Source organism: Protobothrops mucrosquamatus, unplaced genomic scaffold (assembly GCF_001527695.2).
Source record: "Protobothrops mucrosquamatus isolate PMUCROS unplaced genomic scaffold, P.Mucros_1.0 scaffold_11, whole genome shotgun sequence".
Taxonomy (NCBI): domain Eukaryota; kingdom Metazoa; phylum Chordata; class Lepidosauria; order Squamata; family Viperidae; genus Protobothrops; species Protobothrops mucrosquamatus.
Window position 1 is genome coordinate 739,248 of NW_015386087.1, and position 13,134 is coordinate 752,381.

General features: G+C 39.2%; 1 protein-coding gene across 2 annotated transcripts in view; it reads right to left on the minus strand.

The window, feature by feature from the left end:
- The window catches only part of NPC1 (NPC intracellular cholesterol transporter 1), a 47,968-nt gene extending 35,028 nt beyond the window's left edge, over positions 1-12,940 (minus strand). For both annotated transcript variants that reach the window (XM_015821410.1, XM_029285203.1), the window contains exons 1-4: positions 12,735-12,940; positions 2,677-2,799; positions 1,160-1,266; positions 357-532 (exon numbers count right to left, since the gene is read on the minus strand). In XM_015821410.1, coding sequence (XP_015676896.1) covers positions 357-532; positions 1,160-1,266; positions 2,677-2,799; positions 12,735-12,833 — 505 coding nt within the window. In that variant the 5' untranslated portion in view covers positions 12,834-12,940. The remainder of the gene's footprint in view (positions 1-356; positions 533-1,159; positions 1,267-2,676; positions 2,800-12,734) is intronic.
- Positions 12,941-13,134: the final 194 nt, after the last annotated feature.

A 13,134-nucleotide genomic window follows, 5' to 3' on the forward strand; every position in this document is an offset into this window, starting at 1 on the left:
TCTCTTCTTCCAGCCATTCATGCATGTTCCCCCACCCAGCAGCAGCAACCCCAATAAATGTTTCATCAGTCACATTTCCACTAGTGTTAGAAAATATTAGCGGGAAGCTTGATTTAAATAACTCAATTTAAAACCAGCAATTTCCCAATTTAAATTAAAAATTAAATCTCAGGACTGAGGCAAAGAACAAAATAATCAGTTCAATAGCTAAGAAGATTATGGGTGCATTTTTCTTTACCTGAAATATAAATGTGCTTATACATAAATGCACAGTTAAATTTATAGAATTACAGAATTCTTTATAAATCTAGACAATGAAAAAATTTAATTGTACTATATTATTTATATTTTCTTACCATTAGCAAATTTTTCTCCAATATAATATTGCAGCTCTACGATGCTGATTTTGTTCTCTTTTGTAACTGGATCTTGATACGGCTTTGTCTGAGTAACATTCATAAATTCAGACTGATGAGGACTACAGGCTATCTCACAAAACAGATTTATTAAATTATGAAAGCATGAAGGACACCTGAAGAGAGGCAATACTGATGTTGTAGTATGTGTATATAAAATAAAGCTCACATATATTCTCTCTCTTGAGAGAAAAGTAATATTATGGCTCAAATGTTTAAATTTAAATTATTAATAAACTTCTGGAATGTAATTTCAAAAATTATCAATAAATCTTATAGCTATAATTTACCCAAAGACAACAAATATTTCATATGTGAACAATACACAGAGTTCATCATGGTAATACAACAAAATACTAGACTTAAGAATATTTCTTCATATGTATTAATCACTGTTTATTCATGCTGATTAATCTCAACAGTGCAGATGTATACAGCCAACAGAGGTTATTTTATGATTTTTCTATGCATACTGAAACCAAAATACATATTCATGCAATGTAATACAATATGAAAAAGACATCTATTACATAAGCACTTCATATAATTTAGCTTACTGGAAGTGATTTAGTATTAAGAACAAGAAATCTGTTATCATCAATACTTTCTAAAACAGTTAAGACCAAAATAACATTGAGTTTTTAAGAGGCATTCCTTTGTGTTTTCTTATGAACAGAATGCCTAATTAATCTCCCACAGTGTATTGAAAACAATCTATGCAATCTCCCTATATCTCCACATACCTGGAAAGAAACTGTAAAGGTAGCTCCAGGTTACTTTTCAAATTCTGAAGTTGCTGTACGTCACAGCAAAGGCTAACATTCTCAAAGAAAAAACCTGGACAGAGTTCCTTAAGAAAAAAATGAATAATTAAAGAAATACTTCTAAAATGGCAAAACAATCCGATTCTTCTACTGCTGGCTTCAGACATCTGACTTAGAAAAAAAACCCCTCCCCCATGATTTCAACATACAGTAGGTATAAAAAGTCTATATACCCATTAAAATGTCAGGGTTTGGAGATGTAAAAAAATCAGACCAAGATTAATAACTTCAGAATTTTTTCCATCTCTAATATAACATGTAAGCTGTACAATTCAACTGAAAAACAAACCAATCTTTTAGAAGGAAAAATAACAATAAAATACTTACAGTGGCGTGGTTGCATAAGTATGCTGTGGCTGTGTTCAGTACTAACCAATCACATTTAAACTGATGTTAAATAATAGACAATATGCACCTGCTAATAATTGAACTGACTCTGATCAAGCCCATATTAAGTTCAGATTTATCTTGGTCTGATTGTTTTACATCTCAAAAACCTGGCATTTTAACCAGGCTGTGTAGACTTTTTATATCCACTGTATTACCAGCTTACAATATGGCAACAGTCATTATTAGTTTATAAATAGAACAGTTAAAGGATAAGATGTTCTACCTATGTAGGTAAATCAGACCATCTCATGCTGTTTGGCACAAATATGCCTGCAGATAAGTTCCTTGGTATTTGCTATGGAAATATGCCAACCTTTCTATCTCATCTATTGGGGAAGGAGGGTGTTTGCTTTTCTTAACAAACATTTAATTTTAAGGAGGAAAGTGATATACTGCCAGGCAAAGTATTAGAAATAGTCATGAGGTAAACCTGAACAGTGATAAAAATCACTTGATGGGCTATGGTGGATGGTAAGAAGGAACCTCATTCATTTTGTCTTCAGATAAATTTGCGTTTTATAACTAGGCCACTTGTTATATCTGACTCTGAGCATTCCCAATACAATCTTAAATTCCAGATGTACTGATGGGTAATCCTCGAGTTGTGACAGCACCTGGGACTGCCGGGATTGCCGATACTAAGTGATGCGGTTGCAAAATGTGATGTCACATGATATGACAGCTGTAATTTGAGGACTATTTATAAATACAGTTTTTTATTTTCATTGTAACTTTGAACAGTCAATGAATGAATGAATGTTAGCCACGGACTATCTGTACTGGTCCTAGAACATTTCTTACTCTCAAAGATAGTCTTAAGAATGTATTATTCTAAGTCCCAAAACTATATAACACCAAGCACAGAGAACTAATCTAAATAATCAAGACCATGGTTTAATATTAGCTTATCTGCATGCTGATTACTTGTGCTAAGGCACATTTAAACATTTTAATTAGGAAAACATAACCAAATATTTTGCCTCATTTCCACTAAATATTTATTTTTAAGAATCCTTTAATAAAAATGTAATTAATCAAAGACTTACCTGCACTACATCATAGCCATCCTTTGGTAGTGGTATTGCTGAGCCATTATATTGACAATTATACCTTTTGTCTCCCGAAGAAATTCCACACTGGCCGTACCATATGCAAGAGTCTGAGAATGCCTACATATAAGAAAAAAAAACCAATTAAGAAATAGGACGCATGTTAATCTGGTCAAGAAGCAGACTTAGTTATCAGACCTATAAAAAAGTAACATGTTGGATTATTTCATAAATGAAAATACCAAGCTAAACTGGCTAAACAGTGGATATTAGAAAGCTATTTCTATTTAGTCAATTTATTTTTACTTGTTCTATTTATTTCTATTGTTTAGTATAATCGTGTAATAGGGTTCCAATATGCTACATCACAGAATGCTTGTGAAAATTCTCTGAGTTTCAAAATCAGACAACTATGTGGCATCGGGAACATGGAACAAATGGTGCATGTTTAATTCATGCACCAATATTTAACACACAAAGGATCTCAAACTCAAATCACCTCAAGGAATACTTGAGAAGAAGCCATTTTGTACACTGATACAAAAATTTATAGTGCAGGGGTGTCAAACTGCCAGCCCACATCATAGTGAAACCGTGCCCACCCCATTGCCAGCAATGGAAAAAAAATCACGATACGTTGTGACACGTCACGTGATGTTGTGAGTTTGATACCCCTGCTCTAGTGAATTAAAAATGAAGAAAAAAGTATTGTGGTATACCATCAAAGTTAAATGTATTTAAAAAACATTTTATAGAACAACTTTCCTATATTTTTCATCATTTCCCTGTGTCTACTTGGCCTATGGCAATGTGTGCAATTATAGACAGGGTTGATAATAACATTAAAGATAAACATCTGATGGATGACTCTTGCCTGGAGAGCAATCAGGAATTCATTGTAATATGAACCTGGTGCAGGCCAAATCCCACCACCGCTTACTATTTTTATGTGTTTATCAAAGTGGGGTAAAAACGCTCCTTCCTCCCCATTTTTCTCCACAACAAAAAAGCTTTAAGTGACATTTCTCTTCTACCTGACAGAGTCTCAGAGAATGAAGGAACAAGTCTATTATGGCCTGGGCTCACGTATGTTTCCCTTGTACTAATCCTCCTTGCTATGACCTTAAGCCAAGAGACTGGCCCTGTGCCTGACCAGGACAGGCTAAGGAATGGCTGCACTTCCAGCTTGGCACTGAGATGCCATCACAACTAGCCTGCAGTCGAGTGTCATTCCTTTTCATTACAGCTCTAGAATGAAATGCAGACTCCGTGTCTGTGTGGTTGACTGATGGTCCTAGCACCTTAGTACATATAGTTGCAACTGAGCTGTTCTACACATGGACAAAGGCATGCTTCCCATTCTAGAGTTACAACGAGGAGGAACTACAGCAGAGACAACAGCAAATATCCCTTGGGACTGTCCTACCTGATGCCAAAAGTTTGTGCCACTTTTTTGTCAGCTTAAGGAAGATCAGCAAGCTATCTACTTTCAGTTATTACTTTCCAAGATTGGTACAGTCAGTTTGGTGTAGTGGTTAAGGCATCCGGCTAGAAACCAGGAGACTATGAGTTCTGGTCCCACATGAGGCACAAAGCCAGCTGGGTCACTTTGGGCCAGTCATGCAGGGACATGATTGAACAGAAGAAAAAATATTAAGCATCGGCCACACAAAAAGAGCCAGTTTGGTCCAGTGGTTAAGACTCCATACTAGAAACCAGGAGCATTCCAGTTCAGCTTTAGGCATGAAAAATTGGCTGGATGACTTTGGACCAGTCACTCTCTTTCAGCCAACTCACTTCATAGGATGTTGTTGCAGGAAAAGTAGAAGAAATATTAATTTGCTGTCTTGAATTATTTATACAAAAAATAAACATGGGATTAAAAAAAACTTTTTTAAGTGAGCTGGATATCTACATAGCCTGTGAGTTATGAGTTTGAAATCTCGGACAAATAATAGAAGGTACGTGATAGAAAACCCACAGGAGAAAGGGCACTTTCCAGTTATAGCATAAAACATCAAATGTATATCTGCAAGTTGGACATAAGTTATGGATTTGTACTCAAGATAGTGAACTCTTGGTTCTCAGCAAACAAATTAAACTAAAGTGGACAAGTAGGAAATGCCACTGACACAGAAAAAGGAGACTTTCAAGGATGTCATTACCACATATGCTTCATAGATTAGCTCCCATGCAATTAAGAGCAACGATCTTGGAAAAGACATCTGTTAAAAGAAAATGAGGCGTTGCTGAAGGAGAGATCCAGTCCTTGGATGACATTACTCATGTACCAAGGATATTGCTCTGGACTTTCAATTGGAGATGATTCAGACATTGGAAATACAGAGAGATTGGTATGTGGCAGGTATATAGCCCCCATGGTGACTTGCTTTTCTATTACAGTTTAGATCAGATGTAGTCAACCTTGGCTCTTTTATGACTCGTGGACTTCAACTCCCAGAATTGAAGTCCACGAGTCATAAAAGAGCCAAGGTTGACTACCCCTGGTTTAGATAAACTACTAGGTAATGCTGGAGGGGGAGGCAACAACTGTGCTCCATGTCATCACTAATGACACTAAAATGTAGTTGACCACTCTAGAAGCCAAATTCTGGCTTCCAGTGGCGGTGAAGTTGACAATTGCCGAACTAGCCTACTCAGAAATGCTACCTGTTCAAACGGAAAGCCAACGGACAGCCAAAGCACAGGAATCCAATGCTTGGAGTGTAACCAAACAAAGGGATTTAGATTTATAAGGCACCAAGAATTCTGCAGGAATATCAAGTATATACCAATAGATGTAGTCCACTTAAATCTAAATAGCACCAGATAGCTAAATCAAACTGAAGTAATGAGAAAAGATATCCTTATATTACCCATTAACGCAGTGGTTCTCAACCTGTGGGTTGGGACCCCATTTGGGGTCAATCGACCATTTCATGGGGGTCGCCAAGCAAGGCTGTCCGCCATTTTTTTGTCCGCCATTTTTTTTGTCTGCCATTTTTTCCCCCTTTTCCGGCGGGTGCCTTACCTCCCTTGGGCTGGGCCAGCTGGTGGTCGGCCTGCTCCGTCTCTGCTGCTTGCCAGCTATGCCTCGGCCGGCGCAGGGGGCGGAACTACGCATGCGCAGCGCTCCCGGGCAGGGAAAGTCCTCGACTTACGACCGGTTGGGTAGACCTCGACTTACGACCGGTTTAGTCCTCGACTTACGACCGGTTTAGTCCTCGACTTACGACCGGTTGGGGTCGCGGCATTAAAAAGGTTGAGAACCACTGCATTAACGGAACTAGAGCTCTGGCTTTCTTAAACAGTCACTAAACTCAGCTCTGTGGAAGTGAAGGCCATTTCCCCTATTCAGGTTTCTACAAAATACCCCTGTTCCTATGCTTAATTTAGTTGTGAATCCCAAAAGTTTGCCTTTTTTAAAAAATAGTGCTGGCTGGGATGCAGGCTACTTTCAAAGAGATCAGGCTCTCAAGTGCTGCCTGAGAGGAGATCTTGGCTAAGGAATACGGCTCTCTCCAGTAGCTAATTCTTGATCAATGACTCTGCTGCTACTGCCCCTTCTCTTCAGACCACATGATCCAACAGCAGTCCACAAACAAGCAAATACCCTTCCCTTAGCCAGAAAAAAAACCATATAGCATACTTTCACCTTGAATGCCACCAGATTTTCTTTCCCAAACGCAGTGATTTCCTTCAAAAAAAAATCACTATTTCCTTTTTTGCTTTTTGTTCAACCTCTCAGCTTTATCTTCTCCTTCTAAGCATACTGGAGAAAACTTGTACTACTTTCTAAAGAAGTTGGATAAATATGGGGGGTTTCAATTTATTAAAGGGAAGTGGAAAGTCCTGTATTTTAAATACCCTACTATTGTATAACTGGGCAATAAAAAGTACCATGCAATGATTTCTCAAAGGAAGACATCTTATAAATATCACATTAAGTTATTGCCCAAATGGGTGGAGAGGAAAAAGTGATCATAAACCTGTTTTCCTTGTCTTACCATGGCAGAGCCCTGGGCTCTTCAATCTAAGTAGAAACAACAAGCTAAGGGAAAATTGCAAAAGCTAAAAAACTGATGCAGGGACTGCGTTCACCACTTAAACTTTAACTTAGTATCTAGACAGCCAATATTCTTTGAACCTCAGATCTCTTTCCTCAGCAAAAGTGCACATTGGTATTCTAAAGTGTGTTTAAGGATTGCAGAAGCGTGGGGAAAGCATGCAGATTGAAGATAGCTCGGCTGTCATAAGACCAACGACCATAGTGAAAAGTGGAGCTGTTGTTTGGATCAGCTCCTTGGAACTCCTCACCAGATCAAGAAGAAAATGAAAATTGACAAGTTTGTGCCATAGAGAATTTCCTTGTAAAAGAGATCATAAATAAGCAATCTCCAGCAGATTTCAGAATTCTGGGAAGGGGGGAGGAAGATTGGGGGGAGAGAAAAATCATCTTGGACAATTGGTTCTTAATTATTATTAACCTTCCAAATGTTCAGAACCTTCCAAAAGGCGTATTATGCCAAGATAATCCCTTCTACCTGGAATAAAAGAAGTTTTATATAAGTTTAAGATTTAAAAAGTAAAACTTTGATTTTTGGAAAACAGCACAAGGGGAACTAGAATGTTGAGTCTGGAATGTTAAAGGACTAGATGGACTTGAAAGAATATTTCCTGAGGGAGTTAAACAGATGGTAATAAGGGACTTTGAAAAGCCTTAACTTGGATTTACAAAAGGGATAGCTAAACTGATCAAGCTGTTCCTGAGAAGAAACAAAGAGAAAATGATAAGATATTAACTTGTAGGACACTACTTGACAGGATTAAAGATGAAGAAAAGTAAACAAAAGGAATTCAAAGTGGATTTATTTGATCCGGATTAATATTCTAATATATATGTGTGGTTTCCATTAATTACCTATTAATGGAATGTCTTTTTGACCAGGATTGTACAATGATCTGTTACAGAATACCCAGTTTATCTCTAGAATGACTTGGTTTACCAGCACACATTCCTATTACACATAATCCTCGACTTACAACCATTTGTTTAGTGACCACTTGAGGTTACAATGGCATTGACAAAGTGATTTACAGCCACTTCTCATATATAGTTTTATATTTTAATATTTTAAGCCTCCCAGAGTTGCTGTGTGGTAAGATGGGTGGCTAATAAATTTTACAAATAAATAAAAAAATGTCAAAACCATGTCTTTAGCCTTCTGAAAGGCCAACAGAGTTAGGGCCAGTCTAACCTTGGGGAATGATGTTCCAAAGAGCAGATATTGTGGCAAAATAGGTTCTCTTCTAGGGTCCATCAGATGATATTCCTTGACAGACAGACATAACATGCCTCTTCTGCTGGACTTGATGAGATAGCTAGATTTAACCAGCCATTCAATAAACTGGGTGCATGCTATGTAGCACTCTATAGGTCATAACCAGATCTTGAACTGAACCCAAAAGCAACCTGACAACCAATGCAACTTGCAGAACAGAGGTGCAATGTGTGCTGATCAAGAAGTGCACATAACTGGCTACATTACTGCATTCTGCACCAGATGCAGCTTCTAAATGATCTTCAATGGCAGCCCCATCTAGAATATGTTACAGTAATCCATCCCAAGTGACAAGGGCACAAGTGACAGAGATTAGGGCCTCCCAATCCAGAAACAGCCTACTGGCACACAATACGCAGTTGCTCAAAGACCTTCCTAGCACCTGCTCAGTGAGCAGATGGACCCCAGGATAGTAAGTACATAGATTCTCTCTGGAACAGTCCAACCTCATCCAGCACCAACATAAATTTTTGTGTCAGACTACGCTCAAGAACAATGTAGAACAATTCAGCCAGAGTTCAGTTATTTATCTGCTTACGCACAACAGACAAAATCTTGCCAAACTAAATCCTTATTACTCTCAATCTAATGGATATATCTGGGAGATTCTAGGGAGTCATTCTTACTCTCTTCCTCTGCCTCCTTATCAAGCTCCAGGTCGTGCTGCCTCTTGTCTCACCCCTCTTTTTGGAATGTGTTCCCTTCTTCCTGGGAAATTGCTGCTTCACTGTAGTCCATTACACCAGCTCCCCCTCTGTAGGCACTAACTCTGACATCCTGGAATCTGAAGGCCCCAAATCCCAAAGCTACTTAGTCTTGCTAGAGTTGAGCTGAAATCTGTTGTACTATATTGTAAATCCAGCCTTAGAAATGAAGCATCTGAGCCTAGTATTATACAACATGTCCCAGTATTAGAAGTGAAGTTTATATATAAGACAAGTGGCATGGACTTGTCTAAAGAACCATGATAATTCTGACCATGGTAGAAATAAATTGTGCATGCAAAATAGTTAAAAATTCTATCAATTCCTAGTTAAGTGAGGACCATAAGCGTCATTAAACAAGGACCCCTTACATGATTGCAACTTCTAACTTTCTGCCATATTCCCAATTGACTTTAATTTTGCAAAACCGGCAGAGAAGGCCATAAATCATGATCACATGACCTCAGGATGCTGCGAAGGTCTGAAATCTGGGCTAGCTGCCTAATGCTCAGATCATGATGCAGAGCTTCAAGGACTGAGTGTAACTACTACTTGTTCAGCACAGTACAAGTTCAGACAGTTACTGAACAAGTGCTGATTAAATAAAGTCCATCTGTACTTGTCTTTTTTCAAGGCCATTATATCAAATTTTACTAGGCACAATTATCATCCTATTACAACTGAGATATTAAAAAGTAGGCCTAAGCTGTAAAATATGATTCCACAGTATCTATTGAGGCAATTCCTCAAGTATGTTAACAAATATGGAACCCAATAATGCATTGACCAACAGAAAGTCCCTTTACCCGCTCTACAGCTTGCATTACATGTACATTATTGAAAATATGTTTAGCATATGTCTCTACAAAGAAACTCCACAAAATAAATAGTTCATATAAAAAGCAGAAGAGGTAGGTGCAGAAAACTGTGCAGGACAAGGTACCATTGATTCAAAACAATGGACATAATATTTTGCTCATTGAAAATGGAGGCAAAATATCCAGTGAGTTCCTGCAACCATGAATATACTTTCTGATATGCTCTTATCTCTTTCAGTAAAGCAAATTTTCCATTAAATATTGCCAGTTCCATAAAAGCATTAAGTCACTATCTGTTCCATCTGTTCCCTTTTTTCTCTATGAACATATATAGGAAATCTATTTTACTCCAACTTACACAGATTACAGGCATAGTCTGTAATAGCAGCAGCCTACTAGAAATCAACTTTACTTTTGTGGGATTACCTCTTAGAAATGAACCACAGAAAGAATTTTAGAGTTTCACCCAGCATGGAAAAAAATGCATCTTTAACATCTGGGCTCCAGCTTGAGGCCCAAAAACTGGGTTGAAACATTTCTATCCCATTCTTAATCATTTTGAATTCCTTATGGATACATAACAGGAAGGGATTCTCTATAACTAAATTTTATCATCACTAAAATAATTTGCTTTTTATCAGAAATCTTCCTACTAAAACATAACTCCATATCCTTTCCTTACTTTGTATGCCCCATTTTCCTTAGTACTGGGATGAGTCAAGCAATCTGCAACTTCTAGAAATTAATCACTGATTATTGACCAAATGAATATGTTGATGTATAGTTAAGTTAGAGTAAGATGAAAAGGCAAAATTAAACATATTCTGAAGCACAGTCTAATCACTTCAAAAGAATAGTCTACTGCTATCTTCCAGCAGGTGAATATCTCTGACAGAAGCAGGGAAGTCTAGAATACTCTTACCTACACAGAGCACTTTCATGATCAGCCCATATAGATTTGAAGTATAACACCAGAAAAGGGAAAGAACTATATCATGGATTATGCCTGTAACAAATTGTAAAGGCGGATAAGCTTATTTTCCTTCTCTGGGGACTGTGTCATCTGAGGGAGATAGGCAGTTAAGAAATACGAAATATAAATAAATCACATTTCTGAAGCAAAAAAATCTGGAAACAGTACTTTCTTAAGGTAGTAGTTGTTGCTAGAATGCCCAAAATAAATAGTATGTCTTTGGAAAGCTACTCATTAGGCATTTAACTGGAGTCAAAGTGCAGAAGATACTATGTTTAAATTCTCATAAATGTAAAAAAAAATGGAATATCACAGAAAAGCCATCCTAAGCACTAGTGTAGTAAAACTGACACTGGTTTTAAATAAGTACTACCTGTCTACTTAGGTGTCTTGAAAAGTGACATCTTGCAAGTTACTTTCCCCAAATGACCTTCCATTTTTATCTGCTGTAAGAATATTGCTCTTAAAGAGTTGGATATTTACAATTAATTCATTTGGTTATCTGTTGCATTGTTAAATTGTTTTTTAATAATCTCTACGGGAGATTCAGTATCTCATATTGTGAACACTTCAATACTTTTTAAAAAATTAAAGTGGATACAATGAGTCTATTTTCACACACAAAAAGTCAATTGTCAGGTATAACCAGTCTTTGCAGAAAATAAATCATCAAGCAAGTGACAATGGAAACCTTCCTCCAAACTTCATCCAAAATAACTGAAACTGTTTCTGAGAACCTCCTTGTGACACCCCTCGTTTCCTATTGTAAGTATATAAGCATTCTAAGCAGATGCAGTTGATACAGGGACATTTAGCCTTCCTCTATCCCTCCACTTCATTCCTGTTCTTGCATTCACTTTGTAGGTTTCAGTAAGCCAAGTTAAAGCTGCAATGTATATTATGCCATGTACACTGCTGAATTATGTAATACAATGATAAGCTACAAATTGCTACAGTTTAACTGCTTTCCAACTCAATATCACTGCTAAATTCCACATACGGTATATACTGGTAGTATATCCACAACCTATATTTTGCAGATCACTACAACCACCCATAGTTAAAACTCTCATAAAACAGCATCACTCTTTTTAATTTATGCCCTCGTAATTAAGATACAGTTGCAAGAAAAAGTATGTGAACCCCTTGGGATAATGCGGAGTTTTGCATGAATTGGTCATAAAATGTGCTCTGAAAGTCATCTTAGATGACGTTCAGAGCACATTTTATGACCAATTCATGCAAAACTCCGCGTTATCCCAAGGGGTTCACATACTTTTTCTTGCAACTGTAACAGCCTTTGCTGCTTAATCCTTAATCCCAGGTTATTTTTATCTGCCCAATTTTCGGTCTATGCCAGTGGTGGCGAACCTATGGCACTGGTGCCAGAGGCGGCACTCAGAGCCCTCTCTGTGGGCAAGCGCGTCGTTGCCCCAGTTCTAGGCCTTCAGCTGGGTTTTATAAAACCTTTTCACTTTAGGCCTCCGCCGCCGTGTGCAAAAAAAAAAAGTTCAATCAATTGATCAATTTCAACTTCTCGCGGGGGAAAAAAAAAGTTCTTGCAAAGTTGGAATTGATTGGTTGAACTTTTTAGACCCACCCAGTCATTATCACTGCAGCCATGCCCACCCAATGGGCCACCCCCACCCGGCACTCGACGATGCATAAGTGGGTTTTGGGTTGCAGTTTGGGCACTCAAGTCTCTAAAAGGGTTGCCATCACTGGTCTATGCAATTGCCGAGACACAGTTCTTAAACTCAGAACCATCTTCAGGAATGTCACTCCGAAATCAAACTCTCTATAGGCGTCCCACCCGGGAAAAGATGTGCCTCCAATAAGCTGTGGAGTTTAATAAAGACTTATTTCCAAGCAAACACTTAAGGCACTTGGAAGATATTAGTCATGCCTTTTGCCAAAGCTTGCTTCGTAGGACTAGGAGTCACAGCTGCAGGCGTGTCCACCTCACCGCCTTGCCTCCCCAGCAGATAACTCCTTACCCCACCCAGCAGGGTTGGTGCAGAATGAGTTTGCGGCGGGTGTCCAACCCATCCCGGGGCACGAAACTGGAGGCCGCCTCCGTACAGCACAGGCTGCCCCGGCTTGAAACAAGCTCAAGCTACTTTCCCCTCCCTCCGCCAGGCTCCAAAGGCTATTCGCGGACCCGCATCTGCACCGTCTCCAGATTCGCCCTCTCACACGCCACTCTCCGCTCGCTTACCCGGCCGGGCAGAAGGGCCAGCAAAAGGACGACGACGGCGACGCACAGGCCGCAGAGCCTCCCACAGCTCTGGCCGCGTAGAGTGAACTGATCGCGCATCTCCGGAGAAACTGCTGTGCCTCCCTGGCTCGCTTTCCCCGTCGGCTTTAGGAACCCCCGGCGAGGCTTTGCCGATTAGTCGGAAGGCAGTGTGGCGGAGAAGCCGGAAGAGCCGTCCCTTCGCCTCCTGGTTTTCTACGCGAGGCGTTGCTAGTGGTGAGCAAAGCCACCGGAGGGAGGCACCCAGACGGCTGTCCCCTCCCCCTCCGGAGTTGAAGCCGGCAGGCGGGACGGTCGGCTCCGCCTTCGCTCAGAGAGTCGCTCGCCTTTTCTGGTGAGGTGGCGCCTTCTCGTTCTCACG